The sequence below is a fragment of the Cucumis melo genome, chromosome 1 (genome assembly GCF_025177605.1).
Source record: "Cucumis melo cultivar AY chromosome 1, USDA_Cmelo_AY_1.0, whole genome shotgun sequence".
Classification (NCBI taxonomy): Eukaryota; Viridiplantae; Streptophyta; class Magnoliopsida; order Cucurbitales; family Cucurbitaceae; genus Cucumis; species Cucumis melo.
In genome coordinates, this window is record NC_066857.1 from 16423903 (window position 1) to 16447022 (window position 23120).

The 23120-nt window shown below is 32.2% G+C and overlaps 3 protein-coding genes across 3 annotated transcripts; 1 reads left to right on the plus strand and 2 right to left on the minus strand.

The window, feature by feature from the left end:
* Positions 1-1926: 1926 nt before the first annotated feature.
* Positions 1927-3468, minus strand: PIP2-10 (aquaporin PIP2-10). The gene is made up of 4 exons (NM_001393787.1): positions 3072-3468; positions 2692-2987; positions 2381-2521; positions 1927-2291 (listed from the first exon to the last, which is right to left on the minus strand). Exons 1-4 carry the CDS (start codon positions 3355-3357, stop codon positions 2172-2174), a joined length of 843 nt encoding a protein of 280 aa, NP_001380716.1. The 5' UTR covers positions 3358-3468; the 3' UTR covers positions 1927-2171.
* Positions 3469-10434: 6966 nt separating this feature from the next.
* Positions 10435-13721, plus strand: LOC107990917 (uncharacterized). Its single transcript, XM_051090326.1, has 5 exons — positions 10435-10682; positions 10810-10920; positions 11524-11742; positions 13163-13484; positions 13583-13721. The coding sequence occupies exons 3-5, from the start codon at positions 11533-11535 to the stop codon at positions 13657-13659; spliced, it is 609 nt and encodes a 202-aa protein (XP_050946283.1). The 5' UTR covers positions 10435-10682; positions 10810-10920; positions 11524-11532; the 3' UTR covers positions 13660-13721.
* Positions 13722-15804: 2083 nt separating this feature from the next.
* Positions 15805-22941, minus strand: LOC103490280 (uncharacterized). The gene is made up of 5 exons (XM_008449726.3): positions 22413-22941; positions 19812-19967; positions 17721-17816; positions 16406-16526; positions 15805-16180 (listed from the first exon to the last, which is right to left on the minus strand). Exons 1-5 carry the CDS (start codon positions 22740-22742, stop codon positions 16011-16013), a joined length of 873 nt encoding a protein of 290 aa, XP_008447948.2. The 5' UTR covers positions 22743-22941; the 3' UTR covers positions 15805-16010.
* Between the last annotated feature and the right edge of the window lie 179 nt (positions 22942-23120).

Here is a 23120-nt window from a genome sequence, read left to right on the forward strand (position 1 = left end):
AACATAGTGGCAAATTTTAGTTATTTTCTAGTTGGATAATGTTTTGTTTCTGAATTTCATGATTTATAGAAGTTACTTTGTAAAATTAATATGTTTTTTTTTTTTGTTTATTTCTAAATGTATTTTTTATTTAGTTGCTAAGTTTTAAGTTTGATTTTAATTTAGTTTTTGGTTTTGAAATATCACTAATTAACTTGGAAGTTTGAGTTTTGTTTTGATTTAGTACTTTGATTTTAAAAGGTATATTTTTGATGTTGTTGTTAATTAATATACCGTAAAATAATAATAATTATATATAAAAAAGGAAAAAAGTAAAGATTTATAATTTGGAGGAAACAGTAAAATTGAAATAATAATAATAATAATATAGATAGGTTTTAAAAAGGGGATTAGAGGATGATAATAAACTTAGAAATTAGTGTGTGTGTGTGTGTGTGTGTGTGTGTATAATGGAAATCATTGTGGAGAACCAATTTTTAAAATCTTAAAAAAGCAGAAACATAAAAAGAAACCAAACCACAAGACGACAAAGGAAACAGCGTATTTTGAGAGAGTAAGGGACCCACACCTCCCCCCATGTGCTGCCGTGACCGACCCCCCACCCCCTCTATAAAAACTAAAAACATTTCTTTTGTGTTTGTGTTCGTGTCTGGGCCCCACTTCCTTTCTTATTTTTCTTTCTTTATTTTATTATTTTTTTTTTTAATTTTCTTTAATATAATAAGCTCATGAAAATCGATTTTTATTATTTTTATTATAACTCTGTCGTTGGAGTTTAGTCCAAGATTGACCCAACACATCTTTTCCTTTTTTTTTCTTTTAATTATTTACCTTTTTTCATTATAATATATATATATATATAAAAAGAAAAAAGAAAAAAAAAAAAGCTGGTCTGTCACTATACCCCACAAATACGTCTGTAGTTTTTGTAGCTATAGCTCTCCCTTCCTTTTTACCCTCTCTTTGACACGTGGCCCTTTGTTTTACTCCATGGATTCTAATGAAACCCATCCTATCCTAACTTATATCATTTTCTAACTTACTACTTCCTTTTCTCCCTCCTGCTTTCAAAACTTCTCTCTCTATTTTTAATATCAATTCATTTCATTATTAAAACCTTCAAGTATCCATTTGGAGGGAGAAGATCGCGATACGTAGTGTTGTTATTATAATATGCATTTAGAAAAAAAAAATTATGATACTATGTATTTAGAAAAAAGATTATGATAATATATATTCGAGGAGGATTGAGAAAGGAGTTTAAACGCTATAATTTTAATGAAAATAAAACCTAAAATAGTATGATGTCATTACACTTACAAAAGTTTAGAAGAGATTAAAATAGTAGCTTATATTGTTAAATACATAAGATAAGATTAGTTTATACAAATTCAACTTTTTTTAATAATATTCTATTATAAGTGTTAAAAACTCCAATTCTATTAGCATTAAAAACAGTACAGTAATCTTGTAAAACGTTTGATTAGAAAATAACATTAATTAGTCCTTAAACTTTATAACACAATTTAATCCTAACCAATTTGGTTCCTATCGTGTAAGGTTCTTTACAGATTTCAATTGTGGACCCGTTTTTAATACACATGTAAAACCTTCCTAATAATTTTCACAATAAAAACTTAAAAAAAAAAAAAAAAAAAAAAAGTTGCCAAAGGGTAAAAATACAAGAACCAAAGTGGAATGGAGGATTATTATAAATTTGAATTATAGCTCCTCCTTAATTCCAAGAAAGTTTAACATCCCTTCAAAATTCAAAAGTGGTTTTCAACCAAAACACTTCTATTACTCACCAAATTCCAAAGAGACTGTAACTTTGTTTTGTTTTTTCTTTTTAAGTTTTCAAAAGTTAGGGTTAAAAAGTTGTTTACCACTTCACTCATAAAAGCATAAGAGAGCAAGGATGAGAGATAAGAAAATTGAAGGCCAAATTGTCTTATAATGAACAAAAGGAAAGAGATAATCATAATATTACACAGCCAAAAATAAACTAAACAAACAAAAGATTATAAAAATTAAATAAAATTAAAACATTCAAAGACAATCCCTTCCCTTCATCCTCCTCATAATCTCATTCATCATCACACATAACCACACAAATTAATAATGAATAATTCTAAAAACATGCTCCACTTCTACCATCATCTTCTTCCTTCTCAGTTTGTGGGGTTGCTGCGGAATGATCCCAAAGCTTTAATGGCGGCTGCCCGGAGAATGTACTGGTGGTACGCTGCCGCCGCTAATGCTCCGACGAACGGACCCACCCAGAAGATCCACTGTAAAATTCCAACAAAAGGGTTAAAAAAAAAATTGATCGGACAATAAAATAATTAGTTGAAAATTTCTCTCGCTGGGGATGACTTACGTGGTCATTCCAGGGTTTTTCACGGTTGTAGATGACGGCGGCGCCGAAGCTTCTGGCCGGGTTGATTCCGGTTCCTGTAATGGGAATGGTTGCTAAATGAACCATGAACACGGCGAACCCAATTGGCAATGGAGCTAAAACCTGTCACATTGTTCAAGAACTTTCATAAAGTGAGCGTAACCGAGCGATAACTAACACTTACTTGTACATTTGAGGTTAGAGGTTCAAAATATACGGACAAAAAATAAGCTTGGAAGTTGAAAGAAGAAGAAACTCATGGCGATTTAAGAAGGGGAGAAGAAGAAACTTACAGGAATGTGAGAATCACGCGCGCTCCTCTTGGGATCAGTAGCGGAGAAGACAGTGTAAACAAGAACGAAAGTTCCAATAATCTCAGCACCAAGAGCTGTTCCTCTACTGTAACCAGAATTAACGGCGTTGGCTCCGCCGCCGTTGTTGTTATAATCATGCTTCATGAAAGCCTTGACTAACCCAACGCCAACAATGGCTCCGGCGCACTGCGCCACCATGTACCCAAACGCTCTGATCAGCGACACTTTCCTCGCAAGGAACAACCCGAATGTCACCGCTGGATTAATATGACCACCTACAAGAAAACAAAAACCCTAAATCCAAAACCCAAAAGGCAAGAGGAAGGGGAAATGAGGCATTATTGTTTTAATGAACTTACCGGAGATTCCGGCGGTGCAGTAGACGAGGACGAAGATCATGCCACCGAAGGCCCAGGCGATTCCGAGGATTCCAACGCCATCACACATTTTGGTCTGTTTGTTGTTGCCGATGACGGTGGCGATTGTGACGTAGAGAAAGAGGAGAGTGGCGATGAACTCAGCGATAAGGGCTCTGTAGAAGGACCAGAGGGTGAGTTCGGCGACGTCGATGAGTGGAGCCGGGGGTGGGTCGACGTAGTCCTTTCTGAGGCCGGACTGTCCCTCTTCCGTCACTTCTTTGGACATTGTTATGAAATCCCGGCGAGGGAACGGCGGAAATTCGAGAGGGAGGTTTTTTGTTGCGTTGGTTAGTGTGTAAAGGTAGTTTGGTAGCAAGGTGAGGAAATGGGAAATGGTTGCTTTTTATGGATAAGGCCAAATACCCCCTAGGGGTATTTTTGGGATTTTAAGCTTCTTTATTAAAAAATTTTTTTTTAAAAAAATCAATTAATAATTATACTAATTTCAAACTTAAACTTTCCTAAAGCCATTTTGCAATTATGTTATTTAATTATGTTATATATTTTTGGATATATTTTTTTTTAATAAATATAAAAGAAAAAGAAAAGGAATGAGATTGTAGAGAGAGAGAGAGAGAGAGAGAGAGAGTAGAGGAAGTAGGGATTGAGTACAGCAAGACCATGTGAGTGTAATGATGATAAAGAAAGAGAGGAAAGAATGGGAGGGGGGAGGAAGAGGGCAGAAGGGGTGCAGCCTGGCATCCAACTCAACCTCTCCCACCCACTCACTCACTCACTCACTCTCCCCCATAACGGTTACATCCTGTCTTTTTCTCACACCTTTTCTTTTTCCTTTCTATTTTCTTTCCTTTTCTTTTTCTTCTTTTATTGTTTTAAACCAATTAAAATTACTACATCTTTCATAAATTCATACTCCTCAATTCAATTCCATTGCCTTTTTGTTATCGTCGCTGCTACCATTGTTGTTATTTGTTACAGTTCAAAAAGGTTATTAATTTTAGCATCTTTATTGTTACTTGTTATCACTTGACCTTCAAGGTAGAAGTAGAAGTAAAAAATAACAGTAAATTTGACAAAATTCATAATTTTAAACTAACATAATCAAAAACAATTTAATTACATCATTTTTAAGTAAACAAGACCAAAAACAATCTAATTACCTTTGTGATTCAAGCTTGTTACAATTTATTAATAAATGAAAACCTATTATGATTACATTTTGGTCTTATTCGTGTTTATCTTGATGAATCGATCAATTGTGATGAGTCTTAATCACTAAATTAATTTTATTACTTTTAAATACATTAACTTAGACATGTTGAAGAGTCTTTGATTATATGATTGAGGTTGTTTACCTTGCATTGTTCGATATCATTTCCTTCTCACCATTATCACTTACGGTCAATCTCTACTATTAACAAAAAATTAACGAAAGTTCATAATTTTCACACTGTAATAATAGTATCTCATCTTCGTAATTATCAAACACAATTGTATTGATCACTATTAGTTGTACAATTAGATTGTGTTTATAGAATCTAGAATTGACAAACGTAAAAAATAAACAATAAACATATTAAATTAGATAATTGATAAGTTCAAAATGTTACTATTTTATTATTTATGACATATCTCTTAAGCTGCACATGATAATTCATTAATTCAAAAGGTTATAATTTTATAGTAAATACTTAAAAGTGACAAACAAAAAAATTGTTAAATTTAGTTAGTTATAATACTTAGTATTATTTAATTTTGATTTTAGTTTGAATTGGGGTACAAATTAGAATCAAGTTTTATGGAGATGGTGTGTCATATGTCACCTCTCTCTTTCTAACATTTTATATAAATTTTATTTTCTTTATGTTTGGTGACTCTCTTTGGATTCCAAAGATGAAAGATTCCACTCTATCACACCTCCCCCCAACTCTTTTACTTTTCTTTATATATTATTATTTTTTACCTTTTGTTTTTTCTTTTAACCATATTTCACAGTTCTAGGATTTGTTCGGTAGAAATTCTAAAACAAAAATTTGAAGACAAGTCTTTTAATAAAAACATAAAGTTGTATTTTACGTTTTCGCGTATGTATTTGTTGGTCGATTAAAAATTTGAACTCTAGTTTTTTTAAAATATGTTTCATACTATATATTTATAAATCATAAAACTAATCTTGCTTATCCACTAAGATTTAGTTGACAATGAACTGTTGTTAATTTAAATTTATGGTTAAACTGTAACATGTATAGTTTAGAGATGTGTTGTATGATGAATACATTATTGCGGGAGGTCGTTAAATTCATTTCTAAAGGGCATTGCATGGCATATTGGAAGCTAAAACCATTTTGAGGGGTTGAGAGAATGGTTGAAGGAGAGTGGTCGGGTTCTTGTTCCCCCGTTGGAGGTGGAGCTTGATGCATTGGATGTCACCATACTTATCTCAATAGAAACTGTATATTCTTTACGCTGAGATTGGTGTCCTTGTTGAGGATATTTTATGTATTGGAAACTTTGTTGATATAACGTGTTTTTGTCACTGTCTTTGCAATAAAGAATAAAGCGACTCGTGATTCTATCATCATTTTGACATCCTCTTTCAAGTGTAAGTTGAATTTTCTCAAGCATGGTTAGGAAGAATTGATTTTGGATTTGTATGACGTAGATAGATAGATATGTTGCATGTTTTAATTTTTTAATATATTTATTTAGATTTTTGTTAAGAAAGTAAATACCAACCCTTTCCTTTTTAGATTTAAATGGTAAAAACCTATGCTTGTTATTATTATTTTTTATACAAACTCAGATTTCAGACGTTAAAATGGAACTTTTTGAAAGTTGGGATATATATCGAAATAGATGTAAAATTTTAATCATCTTACACATTTAAAATGTAGAATGACAATTGAAATTTAAGAAGAAGAAAAAAGTATATCACTTATAAATTCACTTGTCCAAAACAAGATGAGTTAATCCAAAATATGAAATCTTACATCCACCATGCTCCAACTCGATTAGGGTAAAGGAAAATGAATGAGATACGAAAAAAATTACCAATGTCATCCCAATTTTTAGATTTATATCGAGTAGTTTTGAACATTTAATTTCATGTTTGGTAAGTTTTTGAATGTTCAACACGTTCTTAAATTTTCAATTTATATTGTCATTTTTCTTGAGAAATTATAACGCTAATATTAAAGTATTTTTGAGTAAAAGTATTGTTGAATTATTTTTTGAAAGATAAACTTAAATTTAAAATAAATAATATGGATAATATAATTATATTAAAGATAGGAATGACTTGTAAAGTGTGATTATTATTATAATTGACAAAAGAGAGAAGGAAAAAAAAAAAGCACTTTCGAAAAATGTGAAATTTATTAATTATAATTTTATAGGTCTAAGTGAATTATTGAAACTAAGACAAATGTAGAACCCCTTTATTCAGAGAAGCAATGATGGGTATAATATGGATTCCAAAAAACAATTTTCTTTTTCCAAATTAACAACAAAAAAACTCATTTAATTATTAATTACATGCCATTTTTCTATTGCTTTGATGACCCCATCATCATTATCAAATTTAACTATATATTATTATAATCAGAAGGGGTAACTCAACTTTATATTATAATTCTGGCTATCTAACATAACATTTATTCATTTGTTTTCTTTTGCATTCCAATGTATAAAGGATACAGTTAATTAATAAATTACCTATATTGTTAAAAATAATAAAAGAAATTATCAAAGTCCCTTAATTAGGTTTTGAGTTGCACAACCGAGCACATTGAATATATACACTACCATAATGGAAAATTTTATCAAGTTGCATTAACGCTTTACAACCTCAAGATCCACAATCACTCTAGTACTATCAATATTTAAACGAGTAAGAGAAACTACCTTATAAAAAGCGTTATAACATCTTTAAGAAGATGCATATAAGTGACTCTCCAAAGGAATTTTAAATTCTTTTCGTGTCTATTAGAAAAATATTATATACGTTCAAAGTGTTGTTTACAAACATTTGCTGTTAAGTAAGCTCTGATAACCTCATCAACACAATACTGTAAGAGCCTTTCTTGAGCCAACAAAAATGGAACCGAAAAACTCCAAGATCATGATTAAAAGAGAGAGAGAGTAAGGGTATTTGGGCTTTTTAAAAGGAAGCTTTTTATTATGTATGTGTGTATATATATATATATATTTTTGAACCTTGAATGAGCAGAAGATATGGTTCCAAGGCTGGCATTGCTTTGATTGGTTTGTCATTATTTTAAGAGAATATATATATATATAGAGAGAGAGAGAGAGAGAGAGAAGGAATAAAGAAAATAAATTAGAAAAGGAGAGAGAAAGTATGAGGTGGGATAATAAGTATGGAGGATGATAGTGCTTCAAACATCTGATTTGAAATTCTCCAATCCAATCAGCCGCCACTTACCAACAAATGGATATAAGCCGGAGAGCTTCCACCATTTCTTTATTTTCTTTATTTTCAACGAACCAAATTAAATTATTGGATTACGGAATTAATACATATGTGCTTCGAATTATTATTTTAATTTATGAAACTATGAATATTATTTTCAAATTTAAACAAAATTTTATTATCTGTACACATTTAAATCAGTACCCATATTTTGGTTTCTTTTACTTTATTTGAAAATATTTTCTAAAAAATCCTTATACTTCTTTTAAAGTAACTTAGGAAAATTGTTAAAAATAGTCCTTTAACAAAATATTTATATATATTTTATAGAAAAATCAAGTGTAACAATTTTTTTAGTAGTTTTATTACATGGAGTGTAAATAATTTGTCAACTTTTTTTATATATTTTTGAAAAAATTCCTTTACTCTGTTGGTGCAATTGCAAATTTAATAATTATGTCTAAAATGTTAGGAAATATAAGGTATTGCCAAAGATTAATGTATGGATGTAGACAAAAGAGATATGTTTTTTTGGTATATTTGGAATTCATTAAAGGGTAATATTTGTGGTAACTGTTTAGGGAGAAGATGAAAATAGGAAATTGTCAACATCTTTACCTATAATTCAAATTGAACCACCAAACCCTATTGTTAATTAAAAAAGATAAAATTGCACAATATATATATTATATATATATATTCAATTATTAATAATCATATCATTCAATATATTCTGCTGCAATTATTATTGGATCAGTGGTTTAATCACTATTCTCTTTTAACTTTATTTATTTTTTGGTTAATTATAACTAAGTAAGCTTTTATGATGAGACTTTCTTACAAAGTTAAATTTGTGTACTACACAATTAAAACTTTGATGTTAAGATAGTATATATGATGAGTAAGCATTTAGAAATGGGTGAAAGGTTAACATCAAACTCACTCCTTACAAGCAAAGTTCATTACAGTTTGAAAAGAAAATTACAACTTACCTTTTACAGAAAACTAGACTTTAACTTTTTTTCTTCTTTGCTATTTTCTTTGAGAGTGATGGAATCGATGATTATCTCAACAACAATTTGAATATTAATTTTTTTTTGTTACGTTAGCTTTTATTTTAAACTTTTAATTTAGGACTCATTTGAATTAATAAATTTAAACCTTTAACATAAGTAATTCTTTTTTTATTGATTGTTAGATAGTTTGGAAGGAGTAAACTCAACTATTTTATTACCACTAATAAGTTTAATATCAATACTACAATATTTGTAGACTAAACAATTTATCGTCAAGAGAGCGACGCTAAACTTGAGTTGAGCTGGGTGGGTAAAACAAAATATTTAATTACTCATCCCTTTAAATAATTACTTTCCAATTCTCAAATTTTTATTAGTGTTAAACTGTTATTTGTATTAACTCATATTTCTCATTTTATTATTTGTGTAAACTTTTCAAATGACTCCATACTATAGTAATTACCAACTCAACTTAAAAAGAAAAGAAAAAAATAATAATAACAAACATCCTAAGTAACGTGTAAGGCTTGTTGAGCTTAGTTTGTAACTGATAGTACAACCAAAATTTTTTGTTCGCTAAATATGGAAGATGATATGGTACATAAAGTGATGACAATTATCTTCAATAATATAAAATCTTATAAACGCAACCAAAAGAAAAACTTCAAGAATTTATATCTAAAGTAAAAAACACACACAAGAAAAGGTTAACATTTTTATGGATCGAGAAAATATCGTATTTGGATTTGATATATATGTTTCAAAATATAAAAATAAATAAATAAAGAAGTAAATTTTGAGTTGAATTTTAGGAATCTTTTTTGCGTTTGAAATTGGTTTTATAAATAAATCTCAATAACCATAAGAAAAGAAAGAAAGAAAGAAAAGTGTAATATTTGAAAAGGGAAAGGTGTGGAACCGTTGGGAAAAACGGCAGAAAGACGGTGAGCCAACGGTCATATCATTGATTACGCCGTCGTTTTGTGGCCGAAAACGAAACGACCGGAAAGAAAAGAAAAGAAAGAAAAGGCTAACGGTAATAAGTGGGTCCCACGAATTGTCCACATCTTTCTTTTAAAGCCAGAGTGATATTATTAAATAAATAAATAAAATTTTCATTTTGTTTTTGTTTTTTGGGCCCTCGGAAATCACAAAAAAGAAGGTTCAAATGAAAGGCACCGATACATATTTTAAAATGAAAATTTTGCTAATTTCATCTCTCACTTTAATTATATTTTTAAAATGTTAATTTTCATAAATGTAATGATACACACCAATATTTATGGCTAATATAGTAAAAGGTAAAATCTCATAAAGTCCTATAATATTTTCTTAATTTTTAGATTTATCCTTGAGTATTGTGACGATTTGTCATTTTTCTTTCTTCATCTCCTCTTCTAAATTTTCTTTCTTCTATTTTTAAACGATTTATTTTTCTGTTTAAATCTTCTATTTCATCTTCAACGTTCTTGACAAGATTCTTTGAAGCAACTTCATCTTCCACATATTTGAGAATATCAAGATCGTTTAAATATCATTTTGACATGATCTAAACGATCATTTATCACTGTCTGCACGATCGTTTGCCATTATCAACACGATTGTTTACCATGGTCAAAACAATTATTTAAATTAGGGGTGAGCATGGTGGGCCGAAAAATCGAAACGACCGACCGAAACCGAACGAACCGATGTCGGGCGGGCGGAAAATAGTATGGGCGGTCGGGTTTCGGGCTTTATAATTTAAAAACCGAGTTTGAATCGGTCGGTTCAAGCTATGAGGTCGGTCAGTCTGGTAAACCGACCGAACCGACTCCCTCTTAAATATATATATATATATATATATTTCTAAATTTAGGTTTCTTTCTTCGTCAGTTCCTCGCGGGCCGTCGTCAGTTCCTCACGCTCGAAGTTGGACGTCGCAATCGCAATCGACCCATTCCACATCCACACGCACAGTCGCACAGATCTCTCTCCTTTTCCCCCTCAATTGGCCGTCGCAATCGCCGCCGTCGGTGACTCCTTTTCCCCCTCAATCGCAATCGCCGTCACGCCCAACCCGTTCGCCATCAGCCGCAGTCCGCACGCCCAACCTGACACCCGTTCGCTCAGCCGCCGTCACGCCCAACCCGACACCATTAGGTTTTTTTTTCTTTTCTTTTTGAATATATGTGTATACGAAAATGTAAAAGAGAAATTTCCTTTTCTCATTTCTCCAAAGTTTCCAGTCTATCGATTAACTGAGCAAGGCTGTAAATTTTTTGCACAGCTCTTTACTTCACCATTGTGGCCACCGTAGCTGCATTTGTTGGACAGCATCTTTAATTATCTTCATGTTGTCCTTCACGATATTCGTCAATCGTCAGTGCACTCTCTCTAGGTGAACTATCATACACAAACAAACTGCTTTATGCAATGCTTCTTTGTATGATAATTTAACTAAATCTAAAGATGATAGCAAGGTTGTAATGGTTTAGTAATTGTTTTGAAATTCTTGTGATTAATTGGAACTTTTGTCCCTTAAATTCGATGGCTAAGATGCTAGAATTAATTGATTTACATCATTAGGACAGTTTGTTATATGGGCCTCGATTTTTAGTTTGAGATTATATTTAATAAATATTTTAGTTTATTTTAGCTCGTAATCTTGAAGGTTTGAGATTGCATCAATGAGAAAAAAAATCTATAGTCATAGATACATGTCAATTTTTAATGAAAATGTATAATGCTATAATTTTTCAAATTTATTTTCATTATGTCTCAGTCCATTTAAAGATTCAATTTCACCTCTATATACGATTTCATGAGCTATTGTCTTAGTTGAATTTTATTTTTTTGTGAAATAATTAGAGATATGTATTGGATTTTATATATAATGAAAAAAAAATTAACAATAGATGGATTTGTTATTTTAAGCTTTGGGTTTCTTTTATTCTTCCCACACACACTAAAATGGAATATCTTTTTTTTACTCTCGTTACAGTTAAATCAAATGGATTCAACGGATATGGAGTTAGAGTGTGATGGGAGTTGTGAAACTTCAAAAATCGTAAGGGACGAAGATACGGATGGCAAGCGTAAAATCATTGATGTTGATCTTGATTCATATGGGAGAGAAGATGTTCCAAATCCCCCAAAAATAAGGAAGAATGTCAGAATGTCAAACAATCAATGGTTTGGGACCACTTTGAGAGGCTTAAAGGTGATCCTAATGACCCTTGTGCTAAATGTAAATATTGTGGAGTTGTTTGTGCATGTCATTCTAAACGTAATGGTACTGGAACTATGAAGCATCATTTAGAAAATTGCAAAAAGTACCCTTACCAAAAAAAGAGAGACCAAACTCAAATGACATTAGCTTTTAAACCTAAAGACAAAGTTGGAGATAATTCTTCACAACTTGTATGTGAATCATTTAGTTTAGATGGTTGTCGGGATGCTTTGGTTGAGATGATAATAGTTGATGAATTGCCCTTTAAGTTTGTGGAGGATAAGGGATTTAAGAAGTTTGTGGATAAATTAACATGTGGAAATCATACTAGATTTGTTGTTCCATCTCGATTTCCTGTGGCTAGAGATGTGCTTAAGTTGTATGTTAATGAGAAGAATCGTTTGAGAGGCATGTTTGTAAAAAATAAGTATAGAGTTTCTCTCACCACTGATTGTTGGACATCAGGACAAAATATTAATTACATGGTCCTAACAGCCCATTTCATTGATTCAATAAAGGATTATTGTTTGGTGGGGAATTTCTGCATGTTCGTTGTTGTGCCCATATATTGAATCTTATAGTAACTGATGCTTTTAAGGAACATAATGATTGTATTGATAGGATTTGATATGCTGTGCGATTTATAAGGTCTTCTCCTGCTCGTTTTTTGAAATTTAAAAAGTGCATTGAACTTGAAAAAATTGCTTGTAAGAGTTATGTGTGTCTTGATGTTCCTACAAGATGGAACTCCACATATATGATGCTTGAAGCTGCTGTTAAGTTTGAAAAAGCTTTTGATAGATTAGAAGATGAAGATGCCTCGTATAGACATGATATGTCACCGAATAAGGAAGATTGGACAAATGCTAGGATGTTAATACGATTTTTAAAAGTATTTTATGATGTCACATTAAAGATTTCGGGTTCTTTGTATACTACTTCGAACTTGGTTTTCCATCAGATTACAGTGGTTCTGAATTGTATACGTTTGAATGCGGGTAGTGCAAATGCATTGTCAGTTGGAATGGCTAATAACATGAAGGCAAAATTTGAGAAATATTGGGGAAACAATGAAAAGAATAATTTGTTGTTGTATGTTGCTATTGTGTTGGATCCTCGAAAGAAATTAAGATTTGTATCTTTTTGTTTGAAAAATGTTTTTGATCCCGAGGTTGCTGAATCCATGGAAAATGTAGCGGAACAATGTTGTAGACGTCTCTTTCATAAGTATAGTACTACTCGGAGTGGGAGTAGACAAGGATGTAGTAGTACTAGTACAACTAGTACACAAACTGTTTCAGGCTTGGATTCTAATATTGATTTTGATTAAAATGAAAATGTGGGTGAAGATTTTGTCTACGACACGATTGTTGAGGAATTTAAAGATGATTCTACTACACCTTTCAAACAGGGATCATCGGAGATTGATATCTATTTGTTGGAAGCCAATGTTAGGACCGAAGGTGATTTTGACATACTACAGTGGTGGAAGATGAACAGTGATCAATTTGAGGTTCTTGGTCATATGGCTAGAGATATTTTGGCTATTCCAGTTTCTACTGTAGCGTCTGAGTCGGCTTTTAGTACTGGAGGACATGTTGTTGACTCATCACGCTGCTCATTGGCTCCTAAAACAGTGGAGGCTTTCATATGTACTCAAAATTGGCTAAATTCTGATCCAATACATCTTCAATTTCAACATGAATTGGAAGAGGCTTCAAAATTTGAAGAAGGTATTTTCAAATCTTTACATGATATCTTATGTAGTTGTAATGTGTAACTTTAGTGAAATCTTAAATTATTTAGTAAACTCTTCATATTGATTATGTAGGATTTCGGGTGATTATGGAGAATGAAAAGGAGTTTCAAGACCTTCCAGATTTTGATAAGTTGTCAATTACCGATTAAGAAATTATTAACTAATTCTGATCCAAGACTTGTAATATTTCTATTGACTAGATTATCATAGTGTTTTTGTTTCATACTTTGGTTGTATTTGTGACTCTTGATAGTAATGTGGTGAAGTGAATTGAACTTGAATGTTTCTAACCCTATAATATTTGATATATATTTCATTTTGGTAGTATGTTTAGATTCTTATTTTTATGTTGTTTATTTTATTAATTTGTGTAATACCTATGAACTAAGCATTGAAATTAATAGAACTTGATTTTATTTTTTAATCACAATTATATGATTTTAAGACAATATAGAATATATATCGTAGACTTTTCTATTGAAATTAAAAAGTGAAATAAAACATAATAACGTCATTCTTAGTTTTTAAAATCGTTTGTTTATAAAAAAGAAAGCAAGAAACATAAAAAAAGAAGGAGGAGGAGAAGAAACAGGAAAGAAAGAAAGAAGGAGAGGGGAAAAAAAAAAGGAAAACCGACCCGACCCAACCGCCGGTTGGACCGGCCGGTTTTGTTAGAACCGACGGTCGAGGCCAGTTTTCCAACTTCCGTGCCGACTTGTAGTCGATTCGGGGCAGTTTGGTCGGAAAACCGACCCCGACCGCCCGATGCTCACCCCTAGTTTAAATTTGAAGTCATTTTTTCATCGTTTAAAAAGAACTACATGATCGTGTTGATATGATATAAATGGTCACTTAAGTCAATAACGATCGTTTAGCATGATCAACCCAATCGTTTAGATTTGAAGCCCTTTTCATATCATTTAAAAGAATTACACAATCGCGTGGATATGATCTAAATGACTGATTACTATAGTTAACATGATCGTTTAACATGGTCAATACAATCATTTAAAATTGAAGTCTTTTCCCAATCGTTAAAAAGAACTACACTATTATGACTTAAAAGATCGTATATCATTCGTTGAAATTGTAGTACACAATGGTGTATCCTAACTCATGTGTACATGTGGCCGATTGATCTAGTGTTGATTGAGGTATTTTTGGTATTTTTAGTATTTTTTATTGTGGAGCTATGAACTTTTTCTGTTATCGAAATTATTCTATTAGAATACAAATATTTTATTGAATTGTTATATTTTTGAAAAAAAAAAACCTTTAAAAATGTATTTCTCTTGTAAATAAATAATAAAATAAGAGAATTTATCGACATAAATTAATTTAATCTAGCTTTAAAAATCCATACCAATTAATTAACAGAAGTTGACGTGAGATGATCACATATTTATATCAAAAGAAATCACATTGGTTCCTCAATGATAACTAATTGATCAACAAATTTATTTTTTACAACGTTGATTAAGTACTAATTTTAATTTCCCCCTTTAGTTAATATTAAATTTGAGGAGAACTAATTTCTTTTAATCTCTAAATTTTAAAAAATATGTATATTTTGTTCCTATTTGGTTTCCTAGTTTTTAAAATTATATTTTTAGTCGTTCGATTAAAAAGATTTCTCAAATAAACTTTATATTTTTTATTTTAAATAATTATATGAGAGTAATAATTTCTAAAAATCATAAATATCATATAATTATTTTAAAAAAATCAAACAAAATATATTTATATAACATTGTAAACCTATTTTTAAAATTTTATGGACTAAAATTGTACATTTTGAAAACTTATGGTACATAAATTTGGGATCTAAATGTACGTATTCATTCAAACTTAGACTAAAAAGAAAAAAGTAAAATTTCCTTTAGTTTATTATAATCTACCAACTTAATCTTTTTAATGGAAAGGATAATAACATTTTTGTACTAAAGATTGATGTTTGCTATTTAGAACTTTAGATCCCCATTTAGTTCAGATTTATGGTTATTGGTTCATTGTATTGTTTCAAATATCATAGCTAGCAATGAGAAAACAGAGAGAGAGAGAGAGAGAGAAAGGTCATCAGAAACAGAAAGCCTTGAAATTTATCAAAATTAATAATATTCCAGGATCATGTTAACTGCAGGACCAAAATCAGACTTCCCTGTTCAAGAAGATGAAGAATTTATCATTTTTCACAGGAATTTTCCGTACTCTATTTTATTTATCTATAATATGAACAATGAGAAAATGGTATTATTGCAATACGAAAGAATTCTCAATTGAAATGGATTCAAGAGTTTGTAAATAAATCTAAAAATGTATATATGTGTTATATTTACGTATGTAATACACACACGAGCGTTGATGAATGAAAAAAAATGTATTACAAGTCTCTGAACGTTCAATTCTTCTTCTTTTTTTATATAGAGTAAACTCCATTACATACAAATTTACATTGAATGGAACTTAAAGTAAATTGGGTGAAAAAAGTGGTGGAAAATGATCATAGAGGAAACTGAGAGAGAGGAGTCCAAAAGAGAATCCTACGAGGACGATCGAGAAACCTGGCTTGCCAACTTGGTTCATCGCTTTCATAAACAAAACCACTCTTCATGTAAAGCTTCTTTCCACCTTCGTTGTTGAAAGCTACATGCACGTATAGATCGCTTATTCCTGTAACATAAACACACATATTATATTCATTTACTTATCATAAATAAATAAATAAAGTTCAACCGTCCACATAATAGATATGAATGAAATTGGGTATATTAGATAGTACGAGGTTCTATCTCAAATCAATTGGTAACGGAAGAAGTAACTCATTAGAAAGTAAGGTCCCTTAACGTGGGATTCTCAACGGTGTAAACATAAGTGTGAAGAGATGGTTAGAATTACCCCAATCTTGTGCAATTGTTTTTGCCTCGGCAATAAGTGCATAACCCAACCCATTCCTTTGCAGTTCCTTGGCAACACATACATTACTCAGGTATGCCCTTGCAAAATCAGCCCCAATTCCCTGATGGAAAAAAAATATACATGTTTTAGATATCGTGACAATTCAACTCATTTATCTAAATCTCAATTAAATATCGGGAGTTCTATTGATATTTCTACATGTCTATGAGGTTAGTACTGGCACAAGGAGTCCATCTGAAATTTTCATTGTGTTAATGGTTAGTACTGGCACAAGGAGTCCATCTGAAATTTTCATTGTGTTAATGAAAAATAACTAATAAACAACAAAATGTTATTAACGTAAATATAGTACAAATTAATAGGCATTTTAATTGGCCACTAAATGTTGTTTCTTCTATTCTCTTGAAGAATTTTCATCCACATCGACACATTTCCGTCACCATTGATATGGCTTAATCCTAATATGGCTTTGGAATCAGTAGTTCACTATTGGGTTTGAAGATAAGGTTAGCAAATCAGAATAATTCTTCGTGTTATTAAGATATTTCCTTATGGGGAGGTTTACCTTTTTCACAGTTGTTGCACAAACAGTTCATCAATAAGACAAATTATATTGTTCCCAACATGGAATAGCCAAATATTTCTCTAGTTTCTATTATGTAAACAGAACTTAAACAATCACTAAAGCGATGCCAATGACTCATTAGTTCGATCAAAGACCCTCCTACCTTTGCCTTTCAAAGAAAATGGTCGTTTTACGTGGTTTGCCAGAGTGTGAACTTTGTAACGGGACCTTCGATGTGAAAGAAATAATAGAGTTTTTGGAAGTATGGAGAGGGAAAAAATTAGTGACGTTTGGTCCTGGGTAAAATCTGGCACATCCTTTTGATTGAGCTTTCATTTCAAAGACAAAATTGAAAACTTTTTGTAGTCATTCTTTAGGCAATATTTTACTTACTTGGTTTGGTCCCTTTTCTAGTGGGATTTTTGTGGGCATAGTTTTCGTTTTTTTCTCACTTACACAATACTACACTTTCTTAAAAAAAATCATGGAAAACTCATGTTGACTATCAAATTCAGATCTCAAAAATCAAGAGCTATTAAGTACTGGTTCTAGCTTAACAAACTAATAGCCAATTTGGAATCATAATTTCCAGGTTGAAAAGGGATTTAGCCAAAGAGTAACACCGATGCTCATAAATAATAATGAGACATGTTCATTATTTATTATCAGAAGAATGTAAAACAGAATTCAAAAATGTTATAAAAAAAAATAAAGAAAATGACCATTTACCTCAGGTTTCATTCCTGTTATTTCGTCTGGAAGCCTTACACATTGATTAAGGTCAAGTGACCCAACAACAACTCTGTCTCCTCCACTATCAGAAAACTAAAATTGAAAATGATAGTAAAATTGTAGATCAGAACAAAGTAAAAACTTTGTAGAATTAATACAGTCAGAGCTCAGGAGAAGACATATAAGGTCGCAAAATCTGCTTCAACTCTCCTTAGAACTCAAGGACACAAATGTACAACCTATAGAACAGATCCTGTTCAAGTAAGGTCGTGCAAAATCTGCTTCAACTCAAAACCAACAGTAGGAAGAAAGGGAAAAACATGGCCAGAGCATTCCGATAGGCCTTGCTCAACAACAAATTTATTCATGATCAGATAGCAAAGGTATCAAGAAAGACTAGAAAGCTTTCTACCTCGTTACCAAAATGAAGCAAAAAGATACCCTCACTAAACAACCAGCCATCTATATAACCTAGCACGAACATGGACTTGACATGATACGACAGGACACAGCAACCGCTCATGTAAAAAACTAGGACAGATTTTTTATATCATTGTTTTTTTAGGATGTATATAAATTTGACATAAAGTACTAAATGCACTCCGCTTAAAAGACATAAAATGTCAAGTTAATTAACAATTCTAGGAGATGAAACATATAGGCTTCTAACTTCAGTTTTTTAATATTATCTTTTTAATCTTTGGTTAAGAAAATGGACTTTCCTTTTTTTTTTGTTATGTTTTGGTTTTGGTTTTTTTTAAATCTTAGTTTAATGTATAATTGATTTGTGCTATATATTTGGGTCCAACATAAAAGGTTGGACCATTATCTTTAAAAAAGTTCTCCAGGCGTGTACAGGAAGTATCCCAAACGTGTCAAAAATTTAAAAATAGAAAATAAAAACGACACAAAAATTTGCATGTCAGACATGTGATCAAATGTGCCATCTCCGACAGTCTGACATGGACAATTCCCAAAAAATGGAGTGATTGTGCCTCATAGCAACCAACCATATAACCCACTCTAACTAATACAAACATCATGACCGCCTATAAGTGTAATTTCTGCTTCACTCACTACTTTCCTACCTTTCCTACGTGTGTATACACCATCGTAATTGGGGCCTATCACATTACAGTCACATTCTAACTTTTCTGCACTATAATTACCTACACTTACATAATGAGGGAAAAATAGCAAGAATATGGTTAGTTCTTTCCCCATCTTCTGAATATGCTTTTGTTAAGACCAACATCATTTGTTTTTTTTTATAAGAAACAGATATATTAGAAGAAAAAAAGAGAACAACCTAAGAGCAAGGGACAAGAGGGCCCTCCTCGAGAAAGACCGTAAAACAAGGGCCTTCCAATTTTTTAAAATCATGGAAAGACTGTAATTACAAAAGTGTTTGGTATAGTTCGTACTCTACCAAGAAGTTGTGTGTTGAAACACAGTCCAAAAAAAATCAAAAGAATTATAGTTGTCTTAAAAATTCTACTATTCCTCTCTTTCCAAATGCACCATAAAAGGGAACGGATAGCACATTTCCACAAAATGTTGCCCTATGAACTAAAACCTCTCCTATTGAGCCTTTCAAGCATCTAACCATCAACCTTACTAGAAAGACAAAACTCGAGACTAAAAATTCTGAACAAAATATTCCAAGCTTTCATTGAATGCAAAAACAAGTGGTCCAAGGTCTCCTTGTCATTGAAACAAAGGCAGCACATTGAAGGATTGAGCACGGTGTGATTTGTTTTTCTTTTTTTGAAGCTTCTCATGAGTGTTAAGACTTCTATAAGCGAGTGACCATAAGAACTTCACCTTTTTCGGGAGAAGACCGACATCATTTGTTAGGCATAAGATTAGTATTGTTTCAAACAACAAACAATTACATTGTTTTAACATGCCTAGCACAAAAGAGGCAACTCACTTCATGTGAGGTGAGGCAGCCTCGTTAAACACAAGCCTCACTTTTCCTTCAAATACAACATTCACGTTCTCATTTTAATAGGATGAAAAGTTAATCTAGGAATGGAGTCCATAGCATACCATATTCATATTGAAACAATGAAGAGATAAACAGACCTTACATGTTGAACATAAATCTTCAGCTAAGGTTGATATTTCTGATAATGGAAGAGTAGCATTTATGCAAGATACTCTTTTAAACCCAACCCTTTTTCCCGCAATACGTTCTTTCATTGCTTCAAATTCGTGCTCAGCCAAGTACTTCTTATGATCCTAATATAACTTGAAGAAAAAGGAACAACATCAGTATAGCATACAGAGAGCAAGAAAAATTCTACATGCAAAGTGAAGTCTAAATCACAAGAGATCAGAAAAAGGAGGATTTAAGTAAGAAGCGCTAACAGTTCATTTTTCCATGTTTATCTTCCTTTATTTATAACTATCGTCTTTCTACCACAAGATATTACATGTATCTTATAAATTGTAAGGTCTCTTCATTCTTTCCAATGTGGAATCCTCAATGTGGTGCCTCTTTTGTTTACCCATTTAGGTTTCATATGCTTTGATATAATATCAGATAAACACGAAGTTCAATATCTAAACCAATTAGCAATGAGAGAAGTAACTCATGTACTTCATAAAGAGACGCCTCCATCTTTTCAATGCGTGAACATTAAAGATGTGTGAAATTCCATTAAAAGATATATACCCAACAAAATTGGATCCACACTACTAATAGAAGTATGGTGAAGGATTTCGAAGAAGGAGAAAGAGGTTATAGCCAATGAAGCCATTGAGGATTATCGATCTAAGAAAGGGGTGATGCTTAAACTCGACTTTGAAAAGGCTTACGACCACATTGGTTGAAATTTTTTGGATAAGGTGATGATGAAGAAAGGTTTTGGATATAAGTGGAGGATGTTGACTTGGGATTGTGTTAGGAATTTGAAATACTCTATTTTTCTAAAAGGGTCTCCAAAGGGTTGACATTCAAGCTTCCAGAGGGCTAAGACAAGGAGATCCTTTGCCCCTTTTCTTGTATTTGCTGGTGGTCGATGTTTTAAGTCTGCTCATCTTAAAGGGTGTGGAGGGTGATATAATTTAGTCTTTTAGAATTGGGGCGAATGAGGTGGCCTTATCGGACCTTCAGTTTGCATATGATACAATGTTGTTTTGCTTGGGGAAAGAGGAGTCCTTGTTTATCCTTAATCATATAGTGGGCTTCTTTGAAGACATGTCAGGCCTCAAAATTAACAGGAACAAATGGAAAATATTGGGTATTAATAACAATCTTGTGAAGCTTAGGAATTGCGCGGAGGTGTTTAGTTGTGAGGTTGGTTTGCTTCCTTCTTACTACATGGGACTTCCATTGGGGAAAAACCCAAGAGCTACAATATTTTGGAATCCTGTTTGTGAAAAGGTTTGGAGGAGACTGGCAGGGTGGAAGAAAGGGTTCTTCTCTAAGGCTGGGAGATTAACCCTGATCCATCCTTAGTGGCATTCCTGTGTATTACTTTTCCCTTTTTTGAGCAACTAGTTCAGTTTGTAAAAGCATGGTTAGTTGGGAGGCGGTCAGTCGTCTGATAAACCAGGGAGGGTTTAGAGATTGGTAATCTAAGGATTCGTAACAAATCTTTGTTGGCCAAGTGATTTTGGCACTTTGCCCTCGAGCTCGAATCTTTATGGTGTAGATCACTATGAGTAAGCATCGCATTCGTCTTTTTGATTGGGTGGAGAAAGGTTGAAAGGCACACACCGTAGAAAGACATTTATTTTGAGCTCCTAGATTTCTCTCATTTCACTCGTCATTTAAAGGTGGTTTGAAGGATAAAGGTTCCTAAGAAAATTAGGTTATTTACTTGGCAATTGTTGCTCAATCGTGTGAACATTGTGGATAGGCTTGTTAGGAGGAGAACCTCAATTCTCAGGGGAAAGACCTTGATCATCTTCTTTGAGATTGTTAGTATGTGTGAAATTTTTTTTCTACAGGAGCTTATCGTCAGTTTGGCTAGCCAGAGGACTGTTCGCAGGACGACATTCGCCTTTCAGAGAGAAAGATCGTTTTTTGCGGTTGGCTAGTGTATGTTGTGCTTTGGGACATTTGGGGGGCGAGGAATGATAGGGTCTTTAGAAGTAAGGGTTGGAACCATAGTGAGGTTTTGTCCTTGGCTAGATTTCATGTGTCTGTTTGGGGTTCGGTTGCAATGACCATTTGTAATTATTCTCTTGGAAACATTTTACTCAATTGAAACATCTTCCTTTAGTGGGGTGTTATGGAAGACTTTTTTTTTTTTTTTTTTTGTCCTTGTATTTTTTCATTTATTCTCAATTAAAGTTGTTGCTTTTTTTAAAAAGAAATAGAAGTATGCAAATGTACTTTCAAAGTAAACAATATTTGTAATTCGTGAATAACGAACCAATGGTAACCAAAAATTAAAAGCACACTTCAAGAAACTTATATTAGTTCCCACTTCTCAGAAAATTACAGATGACAACAGTGAAACAAGAATAATAAAGTTGTGGATAATGAGTTAGTCAAGTTTACTTTATAAACAAAAACTGTTAAACTATGGAGTAAGTTTATTTCATATAAATTACCGAAATGAGAATGGGGTATCAAGAATGAAACTTCCAATTTCTCCAAACAGTTGAATAAATAGATTGCGCATAAACGTACGACAAGAAAAAAAGAAAGAAAAAGGAATGTAGAAGACTCACATGGATGGCAAAGGAATCGGGGGGGAATTGATTGAAAGTGCGGACGCGGAGGGAAGCAGCAGCCCATAACTCATCATGGGAGGTACCTTCAGAAACCCTAAAATTAGAATTGTGAAGAGTGATGGTTTGTTGTTGATTGGTGAAAAGATTTGAGATTCTAATGGATGAACGATTGAGAAAGCAAGAGGAGGTTGAAGGAACAGAGGGTTTAGTTCTAAGGCAAGAGAAAGAGTTGGAAGAAAAGAATGAAAGCTTTGAAATGGAAGAAGAAGAAGAAGAAGAAGAAGAAGAAGTGCAAAGGGGAGGAGGAGGAGATGAGAGGACTGTCATCCTCTGTTTTGTTTTTTCCTTGGGGATAATTTGTAAATTATCTTCAAAGATAACACTCTTTTATCTTGCAGACATGAAAACACCTCATTCATTGCCCCTTTCAGAAATAACTATATATATATATATATTTTTAAGGTTATGTGCACAATTGTTGGAATTAGGAAATTTGTGTGCAATAATTAGAATTGTATAAAGGAAAAGGCCAAATGAAAATCAGCTCACCTGTGTCTCAACATATATCATCAAGCATTGAGGAAATTTCTGAATCGCAACACCCAAGTGGTTTTCAAAGTCAAATTATGGTGCTATTAGTAAAAGACCACATTTCATATTTTCATATTTCATATTTCAAATTAACGATTATTCTAATACCAATTT